At 35.5% G+C, this 20,453-nt stretch overlaps 1 protein-coding gene across 2 annotated transcripts in view; it reads left to right on the forward strand.

The window, feature by feature from the left end:
- DNAH6 (dynein axonemal heavy chain 6) overlaps positions 1-20,453 on the forward strand; it is a 188,789-nt gene that overhangs the window by 26,255 nt on the left and 142,081 nt on the right. For both annotated transcript variants that reach the window (XM_074285606.1, XM_074285605.1), the window contains 12 exons: positions 552-703; positions 1,732-1,884; positions 6,296-6,547; positions 8,490-8,618; positions 9,830-9,943; positions 11,291-11,434; positions 13,505-13,717; positions 14,276-14,368; positions 15,594-15,713; positions 16,687-16,867; positions 18,611-18,707; positions 19,345-19,564. In XM_074285606.1, the coding sequence (XP_074141707.1) occupies positions 552-703; positions 1,732-1,884; positions 6,296-6,547; positions 8,490-8,618; positions 9,830-9,943; positions 11,291-11,434; positions 13,505-13,717; positions 14,276-14,368; positions 15,594-15,713; positions 16,687-16,867; positions 18,611-18,707; positions 19,345-19,564 (1,868 nt within the window). The remainder of the gene's footprint in view (positions 1-551; positions 704-1,731; positions 1,885-6,295; positions 6,548-8,489; positions 8,619-9,829; positions 9,944-11,290; positions 11,435-13,504; positions 13,718-14,275; positions 14,369-15,593; positions 15,714-16,686; positions 16,868-18,610; positions 18,708-19,344; positions 19,565-20,453) is intronic.

A 20,453-nucleotide genomic window follows, 5' to 3' on the forward strand; every position in this document is an offset into this window, starting at 1 on the left:
GGTCATTATGCATATTATTTAACTGGTTATGCTCAGTTCATTTAGGATTTCTATGCTTTCGTGAATTTTTCATCATTTTGTGTTTCACCAATATTTCTTTATATTTGTGTAAGGCAGCTTATTTTATCTTATTTTTATCCATTCCTCGATCCATATTGTTTCCAGTTTTTTGCCACTACACAGATCGCAGCTATGAATATTTTGCTGTGTATGTGACATTTCTTTCTCTCTTTGAAAAATGATAATACATATCTAGTAGTAGCATCTAGGGATCAAAGTGTAAAGAAATTTTAGTTATTTTCTTAACATTATTCCAAATTGCCTCCCAGAATGGTTTGAATCATTTTATAGCTCCCCAAACAGCTTATCAGTGTGTCTGTCTTTCCCCAGTCCTTCCAACACAGGCTATAAAAGTTGAATTATTGCTATTTATCTAAACATAGACACTAAAATGTAGCTTAATCTACATATGCAATTAATGCATGATGGGTTGAATGGTTAAATCCTTAAAACTCTAATACATTGCTTATGGAATAAATTATTTTATATAGGTGTTCGTTTCTTTGCTGATCGACTAGAAACATATCATAGAGAACATAAAGATGCCTTAGGGCTAAAGCCTATCAGAAACACAGGATTATTGCTTATTGATACCAAAAAAATGAAAGAAAAACTAATTCCATCACCACTGCGTTGTTTGGAAGTAAGTATACAGAAATTTGTATAGCCTCTATTCTTATCAGCAAATCACTTTTTGCCATAATGTGAGTTCCTTGTTCTGTGCCTAATACTATTATTAACACCAGATAATCTGTCATTCCTTCTTTTGTTTTCTTTTCTTTTTTTTCTTTTCTTTTCTCTTCTTTTAGCTTTTATGTGTACTTTCATTTTTAACATATTTCCATATGAATTATATTGAGGAAGAAAAAAATCAGAACAAAAGGGAAAAATCACCTAAAGGAAAAAACAAAAGAAAAGGGAAAAAAAGGGAAAAACTGAATGCTTCACTCTGCATTCAGTCTCCATAGTTCTCTCTCTGGATACAGATGACATATTTCATCCAAAATTCATTAGCCATTCCTTATTTTCAAAATTAATTCTCCAGTTCTTTCTTTTTGTTCCCAATTTTAGGGAAGAGAGCGTCAAACACCCTATTTTACAAGCTTTTAGGGCTATTTCTCCAGACTTTTTCCTCTCTATATGAGCCTTCTCTCTCAGACCTCTCCCCACTTCCCATGAAATTATCACACCCTAAAAGTGTTCGGGTGATAGTTCAATGCTCCAGTTCTATGGGCACCATTTGCACGCACATGGCCTGCATCCTAGGAATACTAGTTAATTTAAAATTCTAATCACAAGGAGTTCTGATTTTTAGGACCCCAATACAGTCATTGCTTAGCAGTATGATTTTAAACAAATAAATATGATCTCAAAGTGAGGATGCTTGTCTTCATCATCTGAAAAGTCATTCCCTTATTAAAATTCTGATTTTATCACCTTTCCTCTAACTTCTTATATATAGAGGAATATATCTCCTTTGTGAAGATCTCAGAATTCAATCAGGCCACATAAGAGCACTCCACAAGGGCACCTACCTGAAGCACACTGCATTATACTAGAAGCTGGGGATACAACTGACAGAAAACAGTCACCACGCTTAAGAAGCTGTCTAAAAGGGCAGCAAAAACGTGGAATTTCAAGATTTTCATGCACCATTTTTGCTTTTTTTAGGTCATAAACAGCATGCTTCCTCTGCAAAGCAAGAAAAAGGTGGATGCTATTATCACTGAGGCTCAAGATGCAGAGTACAAACTTGAGTTTGTTCCAACTGCAACTGTGGAATATGTCAATAGCTTGATTTTCCTTGATGAAATCCAGGAAAGGGTGAGTGTCCAATCTAATAACAAGTAATAAGCCATATCTTGTGGCTGAGAAACTACTCTGATGAAATGTAATTCTTTGTATTTATTATTAAAGTGTCATCTTAAATACTACAATATACATTTAACTTGGGTAACAGTTTTCAAATGCAAATTTGAGTAATAGTAATAGTATAGATGTGTGTGTGGGGGGGTGCTGCTGATGGTGTTTGTCCCTCATTCTCAGAGATTACCATCTCAAGGAGGTGAAGCTATAACATGCAAGTGATTGGATGCAAAGTCACCAGCCTCATTTTTTTTTTTTTTACTTCCAGAACCACCTATAAATAAGGACAACTGGAGATGGCCCTGGGCTGGAGATGTGTGAATACACATCCCCCCTTACACACACACACACACACACACACACACACACACACACACACACACACACACATGTGTATATTAATGCATATTACTCCTTTCTTATCTATGATTCATGGTTTTCCATCACAAAGTGGGCATTTATTCCCACTGCCACCATTTTAATAAATATTAACCTACACTACTGAAATAGTCATCTGATAATATTCTCTGCTTGCTTTAATGTATTCATACTTTTCTGAATAATTAATTACAGTTAATAACAATAGCCAACATTTATTTATATACTACTTTAAAGTTTGCACTTATTTTATTTGATCCTTACAACAACCCATTGCCATTATCATCCCTATTTTATAGGTGAGGAAACTAAGACTATGAATTTAAGTGTCTTGCCCACAGTCACACAGCTGGGAAGTATGAACACAAGGTTTCCATGACACTAAAGCCGGTACTCTGGTTTTTGTTATACATACAATTTATTACATCTTTCCTGCACTCAAAACTCTGGGTTTTCATGGCACTGCTTTTTCTCCTATCCATCCATTTGTGACTTTTTGGTATACTTTTCTAGATTTAATTCATATCATTCCCACTAATGTTGAGTATCTTCAAAGACTCTGTCCTGTACCTCTTTCCCTTTCTTCTCTGTATTTTTCCACTGGGTGATCTTATCAACTTTCTGTAGGCTCAATTACCATCATTATGCAAATCTACAATTCCAGTCTTGGTCTCCCTTTGAAGCTTTAACACTAACTGACTATTGAACATTTAGAACTAAGTATCTTGAAGGCTTCTAGAAATTTAACATATTCTGAACAGAGTTTGTTATGTTTCTCCCCTCTTCTGAACTTTCCCATTACTGTTGAAAGTAAACAGATTTTCAATCTCTGTGCCATTCTTGAAGCCTCACCTTTACTCACTTCATATGTTTAATCTGTCGCAAATCTTGTCATTTTTACCTACACAATATTGCTTTTCTAAATCATCTTATCTCCAGTCACACCTTTAAAAAATGTTGAACTTAAGTACTAAATAAACATAAAGCAGAAAATAAAAATAGGACTTTATGTGAAATAGTGATTTTCTATTTCACATTTTTTTTAGAAAAAATGCAATAAATTCTACATATTACCTTCAAAACTATTCTTGTTAATGGATTTCCTTCTCTTCTGTGAAATTTTAAAATATATTACATGGGCCCCTTCTATGTTTTTAAGCCTCAGTGTTGCTGCTTTCCTCAACTCTCCCCTCTTGCTTACCCCCAAAATTTAAAAACAAAGAGTAGAGGACTCTTGTAGCAAGTATGGCCAGACAAAATGAACACTCAGAGTAGCTACGTCTGAAAAGGTCTTTCTCCTTCTGCCTCTTCTGTTCATCTCCTTTCTGTAAACTTGCTTTGTTATAGGTCCCCTAAATACATGGTTAGTCATTGGAATGATGAGAATTCTTGAGTCTTTCAAAGGTGGAACCTCTTGCCAGTGTTGCTCTCCTGGAATAAATTTTTCTCCTGGCTATTTCACTTTTTATAAGGTCATATTGCCCAAGAGACCCATATTGTGCCATAAGAAACTACAGAAGAGATTTCAAAGAATCTAAGGCCATATAAATTTAAATTTTGGAGTCTTCAGTCCCAGTACTAAAAATCATTTTTTCTTTGTTTTGTTTTTTTTTCTCCTTCTTAAAGTTGTTTCTTTAAAGAGGGGCTAAGTACACTTTAACACCTCTTATAGGAACCTCAGTCTTCTGAGCTTGCTTTAGAGTAAACATTGCAGATATGTATTATATATATATATATATATATACATATATATATCTTCTCATTTGAGAATGTTCTTTTGGCAGGAGACAATAGGACACTTGGCATATTGATTATATTGAATAAATAAGCAATTTTTCTCAAATGAGAAAGAGGAGGTTAGTGGATCCATAAATAAATATCTTTGCCATTCTCTGGACAACCAGGTAGACATATAGATGTCTATGTTATACCAATATATGATAATAAGACATAAAAAGGACAAGATGGTATATGAAGGTAAACTATATTCCAGATGTTTAACACTATGCAATACAGTGCTATACATTGGACTGTGGAAACTAATTGTTAAACAGGTTATGCACATACTTAAAGCTTTAGAAAAGAATATTTGCTCCAAGATGAAATGCAAGGGGAAGAACAGGTGTGCCATCCATCATCCAAAACCTACGCCAAATCACTTCTTGACCACCTGGTGCCAATAAAGTCTGTCCCCGATCTGAGTGTGTGAAACATCCTGAAATAGTCTCCAGACATGGAGGCGCACCTTCAAGGCCAGAGCAGCAGTTGTGTGTATGAGGGAAGGAGGTTAGAAGGAGGGAAAGGGGAAAAGGAGAGAAGGAAGACATACGGAGGCAGAGCTGAGACAAAGAGGGAGGAAGAGAGAGAGATACTGAGAGAGGAGGAGAGAAGAGAGAGACAGATATAATAAAAGATACAGAGATAGAGAGATACACAGAGAGGGGGAGAGAAGAGAGACAGAAAGACACAGAAAGAACAGAGAAAGAGACAGAGACACAGAGAGGGGAAGAGAGGGAGGAAGGGAAAGAAAGAGAAAGAGGGAAGACACACAGAGGCAGAGACTGAGACAAAGAGGGAGGAAGAAAAAGAGACACTGAGAGAGAGACAGACACAGAGAGCGACAGACAGAGGAAGAGAGAGAGATACAGAGACAGGCACACAGAGAGAGACACAGAGGGGAAGAGAGGGAGAAAGGGGAAGTGAAAAGGAAGGAAGACACAGGGGCTGAGACTGAGACAAAGAGGGAGGAAGAGAAAGAGACAGAGGGGGAGGAGAGAGAAGGGAGAGATAGATACATACAGAGACAGAGAGACACAGAGAGGGGAAGAAAAGAAGGAAGGGGAAAAGAAGGACAGGGAGGTAAAGACTAAAACAAAGGGAGGAAGAGAGAGAGACACTGAGAGGTGGGGAAAGGGGAGAGAAACAGACACACACATACACAGACAGACAGATACACAGAGAGAGGAGAAGAGAGGAAAGATAAGAGAGAGACACGGAGGAGGAGAAGAAGAAAGAGAGACTGAGTCAGAGAGAGACAGAGACACATAAAGAGACACAGAGAGACAGAGAGAAAGAGACAGACACAGAGAAACACAGAGAAAGACAGAAAAAGAAAAAGAAAGAGAGGATACAGAGACAGAGAGAAACAGAGAGAAGGAGGGAGAGAGGGGCAGAGACAGAAACAGATAGGCAATTCAGAAACAAAGAAGAGGAAAAGAGAAAGAAAGGGAAAGAGGAAAAAGAAGGAAACAGAGACAGAAATGAAATTGTCATGGGGTCAGAGAATACTGATGATACTATATCGTTTTAAAACTAGTAAAATACTAATAGAAGAGTGGGGAAAACACTTTTATTTGGTTCTGTTAAAATAACAATTATAGTCATTTGTGTGAGCCATTTTTCACTATCATAGAATAGAATTAGCACAGAACTGGGAATCAGAAACTTTTTCTCTGTCACTAAAGTACATTGTACCATTGGTCAAGTTACTTCTACTCTCATATTCTATTTACTCTTTTGTAAAACCAGTTTTTGTTTTTGTAAATTGTTTTTGTAAAAACAATTCAAAAAGAAATAGAAGCCAATAAACCAGCCATGATGCCTGTATTTTAGTGTATTTTTAAAATTATTTTGTTATATATTTCCCAATTACTTTTAATCTGTTTTAGACCATACTAGGGTGTGTTGTGGGGGTCTCTTGTTCAGCTCCTGGGCTATATGATCTCTACAGTTTCCACTGGCTTTACAATTCTAAATTCTTTGTTCTAATTTCCATGTAGTTCAGTGACAATTATGCTACATTTGTGAATTGAACTTTGTTACTATAAGTTTTATTTACTTCTAAAAGCAAACTCATCTCCTATGCTCGGGCTTCAGAGGATATTATTTTTGTAGTATAGAGGTCCACAGATGAGTAGACAGAATTATGACACATTAATTAATTCATTGCAAAATGTGGGGAGTTTCTTATATTGAATGCTCTTGTCTTTAGATTGAAGCTATTGAAGATGAAGCCGATGTCGTTACTAAAATGTATAAGCTTATCGACCTATATCAAATTCCTACACCCCCTGAGGATTTTGCCGTATTTGCCACTATGAAGCCATCGATTGTCGCAGTCCGAAATGCCATCGATAAGTCAGTGGGTGAACGAGACACCAGCATTAAATTGTTCTGTCAACATTTGGACAAGGATGTTGAAGAACTAAATAATGAAGTGAACGAAGTCAAATTACTAGCTCAGGTATTTAAAAAGCCTTACTTCATCTGTTGTATTGGAAATTGATACCATCACATGGAATCAAAACATTTACAATTATACCCTGTAACTCAATTTACACTGGCTCAACCAACATTGGTCTCATTGTTTCACTTAGGAAAAGAAATTTTTCAGGAAGTGTTTTGTATAAAAGTATAGATATTATAAACTTAAGCTTTTAGAATTCAATGTACGCCTGAATCTCAACACAACTACTGACTTTCCCACCACTACTTATAAAACAAAATTTATAAACTGAATTATATTTTCCCATAGACTTTGATTATTACCATATTTTAAATGTTAGAGAAGTTTTCTAGTCATCTTCAAGATGCAACTTTGATTTCCTTTTTTCTTTTAGTCATAGTTTTGAAAAAAGATTTTATTTGACTAGAATTAATTGTATTGTGGAAGGGTGATTCTGGGGTTGGTGAGGAGGGCATAATTTAAATGTTTACAAATTTTGATAGTGAGTTTGGACTTACTAATTTTTTTTTTTTGCCTCCTTTTATGTAGGTATCCACAAATATAAGTATATATATATATGTGTGTGTGTGTGTGTTTGTGTGTGTGTGTGTATGTGTGTATTGGATTGTCTTTCAAAACAGGAATAATCATTAAGAATTACTTTCCTGAGATATTAGAATTAATAAATCATAAAATCTTTGGGCAGGTCTATGTTTAACTGAGGCAATTAGTCATTAAGGTTAAGTAAGAAAATGAGACAAAGGATTGCCTTTTTAACATAGTCCAAATAAATAAAGACAACTGAAGTCATATTAAGACGTATTAAAGAGCTTAGCTTAGAAAGAATAGGGTTCTATTATATCCAGGGTGATCTCTAGTCATCCTGATCTATGTCTGGGCACTGGGCCCAGATGATTTGGAAGGAGAAAGTGAGACAGGTGACTTTGCACAGTCCTTCCTCACTCAAATAGCATTACATGCCATCACATCACCTTCCTGATGTTATGATTGTTTTCAAGAATGAAGGACAAAATTCAACCTGTGTGAATAAGACTCCACTAAGGACAAGACAATATAACTTCCTTCCTCTCTCCTTCCTTTACTTCCTTCCTCCCTTCCTCTCTTTCTTCCTCTTTTCCTTCATCCTTTCTTCCCTCTTTCCTTCCCTTCTTCCCTCTCCTTCCTTCCTTCCTCCCTTCCTCCATTCCTCCCTTCTTCCATTCCTCCCACCCTCCCTCTCTTCTTCCCAGCCTCCCTCCCTCTCTCTTTTCCTTCCTTCCTTCTTTTCTTCCTTCCTTCCTTCCTTCCTTCCTTCCTTCCTTCCTTCCTTCCTTCCTTCCTTCCTTCCTTCCTTCCTTCCTTCCTTCCTTCCTTCCTTCCTTCCTTTCTTTCCTTCTTTCCTTCCTTCCTTCAAATACAGTTCATTTCCAGAGCCTTAGCTAAAGGTGAATTTTGTCCCCATAGGAAAAATCTTCATCTCTTTTGGGTCTTAGAACAATCAGACTTCTAAGTAGCACCAACAGGCTCTTAAACTGAATTTGAAATTCTTCCTGTGGTTCTCAAGGGCAAAGTCTTTGTCCCATGCCTCTATTTGACTTAAGTTTAGAAAGTCCATGTTAATTATGTGCAATCCCCCAAAGAAAGGGCAGGAATTCTGCAAAAGGAAAATACATGAGAGTGGTGTGGGACTGGGGTTTTTATTAACCCCAAAAGTTTCTGGTGTTTTATGCAAATGAAAGCAAAGAGGGGAAACTGGGAAATAGAAACCCTAAATGGAAACTCAGTGCAGTCCTTCTTTACCTTAATCTTAATTTCTGCCTTTATTATACAACATAGACTCTGGCTTTGAGCTATCCTACACACACACACACACACACACACACACACACACACACACACACACACACACACATCCTCTACTAATCTGCTAATCAGTATTTTTTTTTTTTTCATTTCACAGGATCCACAGATTTTGGACATCGCAGCTGACCAAGAAAAAATAAAAACTCTATTAAGTGACTTACAGGTGACTCTGGATGACCTCCAGAAACGTGCTTTCCAGTATAAATCCTACCAGAAAAACTTTAAGGTAACAACATCTGTAAATGTATTTTTTTCAAAATTATAAAGTTCCTTCTTTTGGCATTGAAGGTCTCCCACAATTTAGGTCTACTCCATCTTTCCAATTTCATTTCCTACTCCTTCCCTGTACAGAGTATGTTTTCTAGTCAAACTAACTACTAGCCTTTTCTTCATCTTGTCCAACTTTCTACTACCACTTCCAAGCATTTTCACAACCATTCCTCCATACCTGAAATGGATTTTCTCCTCACTTTTTATTGGCTGAAATCAATCATACTCTTTTTTTTTTTTTTTTTTTTTGGAGATTCAACTCAGATGGCTGTCTCTTCCTTGAATTTCATTTTCATTCAGTAAACATTTACTAATCATGAATTATGTGTTACTGGGTGTCAAAGACATAAAACATCAAAACAAAATAGTCCCTTCTTTCAAGGAATTTATATATCCATAGATATAATAGATAGAACATATCTATAAATAAATACAGAATACACATAAAATAAAGACAAAATAACTTTGGTTAAAGTAAAGTACTATCCATAGAAGGATATCAGGAAAGGCAATTCCTTCAGTCTTGAAAGCATTAGAAAAACCAAAAAGTGAAGGTGAGGCAGAAAATCATTTCAGGTACAGAGGGCAGCTTTTTCCAAGCCAAGGAGCCCACAGATGAAAGGCATGCATAGGGAATCACCAATAGACTATATTGGTGGAATACAGGTTTGGAGAGAGGTGATGAGATGTGAAATTAGTTTGGAAAGGTAAGTTAAAGCCAGAAAGGAAATCGTAGAACTTCTCCAGCTGGGAAGTGATCTGGAATATCAATTTCCATATAAAAATATCAGTTTGAAGATGGATTGGAGAGGATTGAGGCTGGAGGCAGATTAACCAATTAAGAAGCTTTTGTTATAGTCCAGGCTAGAGTTGCTGCCTAGGATGATGAATGAAGGAGAAGGATGAGAGACACATGGAGCTAGGTTTGGCAGTCCTTGGCGACTTATTTATAAGGGATAAAAACAATTGAGACTTTAGTCCTCAGTTCCTGGTCTTGTGATTTTCTTCCCATTTTGGGTCCATTTACCATCCCCAGATCCACGTAAATGGCAAGTTTGCCCTTACTTGTATGTCTAATTCTATAGGTAAAGAATTAGGAGATGGTTATTTATTTCATTATTCATAAAGAAATATGTTCTAATGAATTCTTTTTTCTTTCTCTTAAAGGTAGAAGTGTCCAAATTTGAGGCTCTTGAAGAAGTCTGTGCAGAGCTGAAACTAAAGCAGTTGCTCTGGGATTCTCTTTCTGAATGGGATGTCCTCCAAGAAGACTGGTTAGAGGTAGAAGAGAAATACACTTTCATAATTTTAATTTTTAAATAATTGAGCACAAGTTTACTTGTTAAACCCAATGGCCAACTTTAGACTCCCCCCCACCTAAAGCTATTTTAAAAGTCAAATTCCAGTGCACTGGGTACCAGGAGACCTGGTTTTGAAGCAATATTCACTCTACCAAGTCTAATTAATTCTAGTTAATTCTAATTAACTCTGTGTTCTCAAGGCCAGGTATTTAACCTCCTGTATTCCTCATCTCTCAAAGGAGGGCACTAGTTAAATGACTTCTAAGATCTTATAACATTCTAAGAATTCAGTCTTTAGAACTATATCTTAGATTTGAAAGAAAGTTTCCCTAATTTATACATGTATTCAGTTTTTAGAACTATATCTCAGACTTGAAGGAAAGTTTCTCTAGCTTACATTAACAGAGGTCTACCATAAAGCAGAATTCATTATGAATAGTCTTGCATGACACACAAACACTCATGGGTCCTCTCCAGGGAGTAATGACGGCAGAGGAAAAAGACTTTATGCTAAGACTCAGAAAGGGTCTAGACTTGCAATTTCATCAGCTTACAGGACTCACAAAAGAGGAAACTCTCCCTACTAATGCAGAGCAGCACTTTCTCAGTAATTTATAGTTTTAGAGATGTTTCTACAACAGAGATGTCAAACGCTCTACAGTGTGGTCTGAACCAGATTAAAATATAATTAGAAAATATTTTTAAAAATAAATTAAAAATTAAATTAAAAACATTCTTGAAACTCCTGTCCTATGTCAGGCACTGGGGATTGTGGATGCAAAGAAAGATTTAAAAAACAGCACTTGGAAGATAACATAAAATTGATTATTTATTTATTACTGAGCTAATTGGAGTTAAGTGACTTGCCCAGAATCACACAGCCAGGAAGTGTTAAGTGTCTGAGGTCAGATTTGAACTCAGGTCCTCCTGACTTCAGGGCCGGTGCTCTATCCACTGTACCACCTAGCTACCTTTAAATTGATTATTTATTAAGTACAGACAGAATAGAAAGAAAGCAAGTCCCAAGGGAGACTATGGATACTTGGTAGACCCGAGAGAGAGAGAGACTTTTGGAGTTGACTCTTGAAAGGAGCCAGGAAGCTTCTGGCAAGAGCAACAGACATTTTAAAGGCAAAGGGACAGGAGATCAAGGGCCATTGTTCAAAGACCATCAAGTAGACTGGTATATCTATATGTTCAAGTGTACATGGGAGGGAATCAGGTGTAAAAAGACTGGAAATTATTTCTATTAATTTAACTATTCTCTCATTCTTTTTAAAGACCTATCACCTTAAACTTCTAATTTATTGATTTTTTATTCTTACAGTGTAAATTTGATACTCTGGATCCAGAGTCTCTCAATTCTCAAGTTTCAAAGTATGCCAAATTTGTGAATCAGTTGGAAAAAGGTTTGCCCCCTAACAACGTAGTGCCACAGCTGAAGAGTAAGGTGGAAATGATGAAGGAAAAAGTAAGTGACCATGCAAGGGGGATTCTTTCCATAATCTGGACTATAGTCCTGCTAAGAGACTATAGAGAAAAGAATCAGAAAACTGCCTAAAGCCAGAAATGATATTCTTCAAACCATTCAGCCATCACCAACATAATGCTACTTAAATAATCAGGGGCTCAAAATGGTTAAAGGTTTGTACAGAGAAAAGATTGGTTTAAATTTATTTTCAATTTATGGAATAAAATAAATATTTCAATAACAGAATTTTTAAAAAGATGATTTCCCATGAAACTAAAAATCTGTTATGTCCAACTTGCTATTCTTTTTAAATATATAGTATTATCATGGTATATTTCTTTCTTCCCTTTTTATCTTCACTCCCTTACTCAACCTAGAGATGGCTACAATTAGACAAAAATAGTGTGTATATATGTGTTTATGTATATACATATGTTTGTGTATGTATGTAAAATTATACTATACATACTCCTACTTATCAGTTCTTTTCTGATTATAGATAGTATCTTTCTTTATCTGTCCTTTATTCTTAATTTGTGTATCTATAATAGTCAAAATTAGTCAAAACATTGTATACAGTAATAGCAGTATTGTTTTAAGAATGAGTGAGTAGTCATTCTTAAAACAATACTGCTATTACTGTACAATGTCTCTTAGTTCTGCTCACTTCACTCTTCATCCTTTCATGAAAGTCTTTCCATGTCTTTCTAAGATCACCGATCCATCATTTCTTATTGCACCATAGTATTCCATCGCAACCATACATCACAAGTTGTTCAGCCATTTCCCAGTTGATGAGGATTCCTGAAATTTCCAATTTGTTGCTACCACAGAGAGTTGCTATAGATAACCCATTCACATTCAAAATTATCATTACTATTTGTGAATTTACCTTATTTTATTATTTATCTTATTTTTATTCACTGTTTTCTTTCTCAGCCTTTATTTTTACCTGATCCCTATTACCTTACCTTTTCCCTTCACCCCTATTTCAAAGCTACAAGCTTTTCTAAAACCAACTATTCATCTCATGAATTCTCCTGCTTGTTAGATGGATTGAAGTATATGATTATTTCAGTAGACCTAGAAGTAAGAAGAACAAAAATAACTTTAGTTAATAAGTTTGACCTAAAGACATCCAGAAAGCCACTGGAAAATTTCTAAAGATACTCTTGCTCCAGCTCTGAAATTAACTCACTTTATGACCTTGGACAAACCATTTAACCTCTCTAGTCTCAATTTTTTCATCTGTAAAACGAGATTAGATTTAATAATTTCTAGGATCCCTTCCAGATTTATTTCATTCATCATGAATATGAAGGAGAAAAAAAAGAGGATGGGTGGAAAAGTATGAAAGGACTTTCCATAGTCAACTGTCTACTTGGAAATCGTAGAGTGACACCAGAACTGCCAATGGAACCAGAGTTATTCCCCTTTCACATCCCATCCCTTTCTCCAGCACAGAGTACTTACACATTAGAACCTCAATGGATCAGAGATGGTTACTCTTCTCTTAGTCCAAATTATAGATCACCCATGTCTTTCATCCTGTTCTTGCCTGTGTATCCCTGTTGTTTTCCCTATGGGACATGTTTGGTGCACACAGGACTTCTATAGCAACCCTAGAAACATAACACAGCACTTCTTGAGAAAAGGAGAATGGAAATTGCGCATTTCCTTTGAGAATTGCTAAATGGTAGTGTTTTCCTATGAGGACAATCCATTTCATGATTTAAATTTTACTAATACTAATTTAATGATCTAACATAAGTATCAGATTCATGATATTAATTTCATATTCAATATTTAATCATTATTCTGCAGTTAAAACCAATTTCTATGAATTTATACGAAATTGAAAACTAGCATTAAAATGATTCTCAAACCATTACTGAATTCTTTCACCCAAATGAAATCTGAAGTGGTAGCATATTTTCCAGGCACTTCATCTAGTGTCCTGCTTATAGATTAATATCAACCCATTAATGACTATTCTTTGATTCCATTCACAACTCCAATGTCTTTTACAGATTAAAATGGAAGCAAATATGCTTTGCTTTTGTTTTCTAGCTTCCTGTGATCACAGACTTGAGGAACCCCTTCTTGAAACCAAGACACTGGGAAACTATTGAGCAAATAGTTGATGTTACCCTTGTGGACCCTAAAAATCCATTAACTCTGCAACGTCTCATTGATATGCAAGTTTTTGCTTTTGGACAAGAGATTCAGGATGTTTCTGGGCAGGCTTCTGGAGAAGCATCTCTGGAGACAATACTCAAAAAGGTAAAAAACAAACAAACAAAAAATCTACGATTGCCATGAGGGCTGAAAGTCATATGATGAACATTAAGTAGACTAGAACTGCCATGGCTCATTAAAAGCATATTATGGTATATTAATGACTACCTTTGGATCACATCAATCAATCCCAAATTTATCCAATTGTAGTTACCATCTAACATGATGATGAATAAATATGTTTCTACTCTTCCCTGTGTTTTCTGGGCTTGTCCAGATCTATGTGAGTAATCCTCTCAAACCTTCTTTTTCATATTCATGAGATTCCAACAAAGAGTTGGACCCCTGAATTATTGTTACTATTGAAAGTTGTTCAATTCCACTTTCATTCTAAATTCAACTAAACTTGTCCATCTAAGCAAATGAAGGTTAAAGGAATTTTTTATAAAATTATCTCTTAAGGATTTTAACAATCAGGTAGCAAAAACATATATTATCTCATTTTACATGAAGGATTCTTTTCAGTGTCATGGTCATTGTTTGTAATATATTTATTTACTTGGAAAGTGACATAAGTCTACCAAAATGTTATTATTTTACAAGGTGGAAGATTCTTGGAAAACAACAGAATTCATTGTTTTGCCTCACCGAGATACCAAAGATGTTTTTATCCTGGGTGGGACAGATGACATACAGGTAAATAACTGCAATGAGTTGAAAGCTTGAGAGATAGAGTTCTATTACATTATCCAAGAATTACCTGCACCAGATGCAGCCATTTGGGTCCATGGGACTTTGAAGCACATCTGGGGGAACCCTTGTCTAAACCATCATATCAGCTGAGTTTTTCTACTTCAATCAATCAATCAGCATGTACTTTTAAGCACCTAATCTATAGTCAGTTCTGTGCAAGACTCTGGGGAGTATATGGAAGAGATATAAAAATATGTTCCTACTGCTAGAGTTCTTAGAGGATATGGTCTAGTTGTGAAGGTTAAGGAAGGTAATATAACATAAGTGGGATCTTGAAAGGTAGATTGGATTTAGATAAGGTTAGAAGGGAAGGCATTTCTAGTGAAAAGTGGGAAAATCAAATTGATTCTATTTTTTTTCATTGATTTCATTCTGTTTCACTGATGAAATTTTAGATTTTAGTGCAGTGAAGGCAGAAGTAGATTTTTTATGGAACTCCCTTGTATTTTCCATAATCCAGTAAATATTGGCAATTTAAATTCCTCTGCCTCTTCAAAAACTAGCCTGATCTTCTGGTAATTCTCAGTTCATATAGTGCTGAAGCCTACCTTGCAGAACCTTAAGCATAACTTTGTTGGAGTGTGAAATGAACACAATTGTTTGGTAATTGGAACAATCTTTTAGTATTGCCCTTCTTTAGGACTGGGACATAAACTGTTTCTAATCCTATGGTCATAATTAAGGTTGCCTTATCTTTAGGATGTCTCCAAATCTGCTGGCATATGGAGTGCTGCTCTTTTATTAGCATCTTCATTAGGATTTCAGATGGCTCAGCTGGAATTCCATCTTCACTAGCCTTGTTGTTGGCAATGCTTCCTGGGCCCATTTGACTTCATTCTCCAGAATGTCTGGTTCTAGAGCAGCAATCACACTGTTGAGGTTATCAGTGTTTCTTGTATAGTTCTTTTGTGTACTCTTGTTACCTCTTCTTAATCTCTTCTGATTCTGTTAAGTCCATTTTTAAAATAATGCCTACATTTTGCATGAAAAATTCTCTTATATCTCTAATTTTCTTTCAGAGATCTGTCTTTCCCAACAGAATACAGAAGTCCAGAGAAAAACAAGAAAAGATAAATGAGCAATACAAAGAAATAGAAGAAAGCAATAGAATGAGAAAAATCAGAAATGGGTTCCACTTACCATATGCTCTTTTTTTTTTTCCTTCAAGGTCCTTCTAGATGACAGCATCATTAATGTGGCCACAATCGCCTCTTCCCGATATGTGGGTCCACTCAAACCTCGAGTTGATGAATGGCAAAGGCAACTTGCATTGTTTAATCAAACATTGGTAAGCAATATATTTTAAAATAAATAATTCGAAGAATTTTAGAACCAAAAGAAACCTGAGAAATAATATTTTCCTCTATTTTATGTCTTTAGTTTGGGCTGAGAGGCAATGGGGCACAGTGAGTAAAAAGAACATTTGCCTTTAAGTCATGGGTTCAATGCTACCCCTGATAGGAACCACCTGGGAGACTTTGGGCTTACCTTCCCTAAATCTCAGCTTCCTCTTTGATAAAATGATGGGTTGAATGGATACAAAGTGTTCCAAAAGTTTTAGTGCAGATCCTGCATGAAGGATCTTTGCAGATATTAAAGAACTTTATGTATTAGGTATTAAGACAACAGCAGAATAGTTTGGCATATCAGAGTATTTAAGGAATAGAAGACAAAATGAAATAAATTTGATTTATTGATAATTGGTACCAAAATTTCCCCTTTTGCCTATAATACAATATGAACTTGAAGACATGAAGACTGTTGCTCATCTTTAGTGTGTCTCCAGCCAAGGGTAATCACTCTTGTCACTGTTTTCATCCAACTTGTTATTGCTCAATTATACAAGACTTTCTGTAACCCCAGTTGGGGATTTTCTTGGCAAAGATGCTAGAATGATTTGTTATTTCCTTCTCCAGATCACTTTAAAGATGAGGAAACTTAGGGAAACAGGCCTAAGTGTCTTGCCCAAGGTCATCCAGCCAATAAATGTTTGAGATTGTATTTGAACTCAGGTCTTCCTGATTCTAGACCTTGAGCACTGTGTCACCCACTTGCCCTAGCCACTATTAACATGATATAAATTATTCATCAACACAAGCTCCCAGTCCTTTCAATCTTCCCTTAAAGGCATTCTGGATCTTGGCAGGGGGATCTCTGCTGTGATATCCAAGGTCCTTGAGTGGGCATGGGCTGGCCTGCAGTGGTTCAAGCTGCCAGTGGCTCCCTGAGAGCTAACACTTCAATTTTATTGATTTCCCTAGGATGAGTGGCTGACCTGTCAGAGAAACTGGCTTTACTTAGAAAGTATTTTCAGTGCTCCGGACATTCAGAGACAGCTGCCGGCAGAGGCCAAAATGTTTTTACAGGTGGATAAATCATGGAAAGAAATCATGAGAAAAGTTAACCGTTTGCCCAATGCTCTCCGTGCAGCTACTCAACCAGGTATATCAGCCCAATGATTTGTAAAGAAGCATCTCTATTCATCTCACCATAATCACTATTTAGTCTGATCATTAGAGCCTGAGGATTAACTAATTATTGATCTCAAAGATTCAGAATTAAAAACCAGAAAGATAGGAGACAGCATTGTCATAAATTTGATGAGAACAAATAATTGTGATTTTGTTCTCCCTTCTCAGCTTAGTGTGCATAATTCCATAATTAATTAATCAATTAATTAATTGTATGTTGCTCTTATAATTTGGTCTTCTGCCTCTAAAGAGCATATTTTAACCCAAAAAATTATCTTTTGTTTGAAATTAAAAATGTGTTTTCTGTTCAAATTCCTCTAGATCTGTCACTATCAATTTGACATATTACTTTCCAAAAATGTGACTTTTTGTTAAAACAGACACAGGTGAAAATCTTTTGATAAACCTAGCTAGTGCTTAGAACAGAGCTTGGTGCAAGCAAATGCTTAATAAATGGTTTATTGGCTTGACCCTCTATTTCAGGAGTTCTTAACCTGGGATTCATGAATTTAAAAATATTTTTATAACTATATTTCCTTGTATTTTATGTTATGTATAGAAATATGATTTTGAGAACTTCACCAAAGAAAAAGGTTGAGAATCTCCTCCTAATAATTAGTAAATAATTAAAATATGAGTATTCATATCATACATTGAATGAACACTCATATTTGGAAAGCTAGTTAGAGAAGGAGATTAGTAAAGGAAGCAGAATCTAAAGTGGGTTTTCACAGGTAAGTAGAACTCATGAAAGAAAGGGGAAGGAGGAGAGTAAAGAAGGGAGAATGCTATCTGAAAAGAGAATCATATTCTCTCTTTGGAAAGAATTAAAATGGATAGAAGAAACTAATTTTTCACATTTTTAAATTCCTTGAACTCATGGAAACATCATCCAACTGCTTAAATGAGTAACAATATTTCCGATTGGATATTTCTTCAGTATCCCAATCTCAACATATCTCAAACAGATCTATCTTCCGCCTAAAAAAAATCCTTCCTTCTTCAAAAATGTTCCTTTTTTTGTGCAGAAATCCATCGTCCTTCTATGACCCATGGTCTTTCCAAGTTTCTCCATAAATCCTTGAGTGTCCCATGTCTCAATATGACAGGGACCTTTCTCTAGTTCTCTTGACATTGGGAAGATATTGGTAATATATGCAGTTTGTCCAATGGTTATTTCCTTTCCTGTTACTTGATCATATTACCTTCTCTTTTTTTCCTACATCTTTTCATTGACACCTTTAACTTTACTTCTCTTTTGCAGCTTTTGGCTGGTAATATGATTACCATCATATTAGGAAAATTAATCTGACCAAAAAGGGAGGGAGAGAATATCTTCTGAATACTGATTATACTGGGTAATTAAATTTAATATGTCAAGAGAAAGAGCGAAAGATCTCTAACAAGTTGTGATGAACTAGGGAAGATAAGAACAAGCATCCTGCATAGGCAGGCATGGGGGGGGACTACAATCTGTATCATTGGAGGAAAATTCAAATTAACAAAGATCCTTCTGAGTATACTGAATATGTATGTATAAGTATTAAAATTCAGAAATCATTAGTTCTTTCACAACCACAAAATGACAATTTATAATTTAAGGGTTACGTTTTAATAAATACATCAAATCTTTTTAATATTAATAAAAACAATTTCTGCATTATTTTCTTTTTAAATTGTTACTATAATTTTATAATTACTTTTCATTGTATAGGACTTTTAGAAACTTTTCAAAATAATAATGCGCTGCTTGACCAAATTCAGAAGTGTCTTGAAGCTTATTTGGAATCAAAGAGAGTTATCTTTCCGAGGTAAGCTTAACATCATAATAGATAATCTTTGGAAATTGTTAGCAGTTATTCACTGATTCAAGAAAAGTAAGTTTACAATAAAAAATAGGCAGGAGAGTTTGCGATAAAGAATATCCAGGAGGTAATATCCTGAAATATAGAGTACCTTGGTTGAGGATCTGGTCTTGGGGCCAGATAGAATCACAGAATCATAAAATCACAGTTGTCAATTGAAAAGGACCTCATTGGCCATCTAGTCCAACTCATTCACAAAAAGAATCTCTAGTCTAAAATTCCCAACAAATTGTTTCTAGCTTCTCCACACATCCATATTCATTTCAGGACACTAGGCAGGTGGTTCCATCATATCTGTGAATCTAGAACATGATACTCTTCACTTAGCTAGTAATTTAGTTAGTTGATTTAATCTCCAAATTTAATTGCTAGCTCTAATAATGATAAAAGGGGTAGGTTCAGAGCCAGGAAAACCTGAGTTCGAGATCATCTTGGCACTAGAGGGACTGGGCTCTGGACCGTGCTGTCCAAAGGGACCTTGGATGAGGACAGTTCCATTGTTAAGGGATCCCAGCACACTTGTCTGGGGAATAACTGTTGAATTCCTATTGATTTGCATTTAAAACAATTTGTTTCCTTATAGGTTTTACTTCTTATCCAATGATGAGCTTTTGGAAATTTTGGCCCAGACCCGCAATCCACAAGCAGTGCAGCCTCATTTAAGGAAGTGTTTTGATGCCATCTCTAGGCTGGAATTTGCTATTTTAATCTCCACTGAACCCAAACTGCCTGGTATTGACACAGAACCAGAAAAGATTTTTACAAATGATATTTTAGCCATGCTGTCACCAGAAGGAGAGCGGGTAAGGATTACGCCTTCTCTTCCTTTTTGTACATTTCAACACATCTTAGAATTCTAGGAAAGGACCTTAGTGATAAGAAATCTAGTTCAGCTTCCTCATCTCTGATTGATTAATTAATTAATCATCTCCCTCTTCCCATGAATTGCTGTGTTGAGAGACAAAGAGAGAGAGTGAATGAGCAATATCATATATGACATTGCATATGGGATATATCACATATATGATAGCTTTCTTTGTAAATATATGTACATTAGCACTTTGATTCTTCTTCCTGTATCACTCCTCATTTCTGTGAAAAGTTAAAAGATATATTAAAATAGCCCCATCAGCAAGTTGGGCACATACAATTCATACGCATATAATGTAGAAATTATATTGTTATATAAATTTATAGCTATATTTACATATAAATATATCATAATTAGATATTATCTATAAAAGATATTTATATTTATTATATAAGATCATCAATAGGTAGAGTATCAGATGATAGATATGGTATTTTTACATAAAAATGTAAGTTTATATAAAATATTATTTATACATTAATCTTCATGTTACAATTATACTATTGCTTGATTAGCTATAATTCAAATGTTCTCTAGGAGATCAAAGAGCTACAAATCAATCATCCTCCCAAAAGAAGATAGAAACCTGGACTTTCTGTTCCTAGTGCCAATAGAGGAAGAAGTTTATGGAACAAATCTTTAAAAAAATTCATTAAGATGATTTTAAATGATTACAAAAACTTTTAGGAGGCATGCAGTGGCTGTTGAAACACAAGAGAGGGATTCTGTTTATTCCCACTCCCCATTGACAAAAAGCTTGGCTGCCTACTTGACTCAGTTTTCCAAATTAAAAATTATATTCAAGAGGGCAGCTAGGGGGC

Source organism: Sminthopsis crassicaudata, chromosome 2, assembly GCF_048593235.1.
Source record: "Sminthopsis crassicaudata isolate SCR6 chromosome 2, ASM4859323v1, whole genome shotgun sequence".
In the NCBI taxonomy this organism is placed as follows: Eukaryota; Metazoa; Chordata; class Mammalia; order Dasyuromorphia; family Dasyuridae; genus Sminthopsis; species Sminthopsis crassicaudata.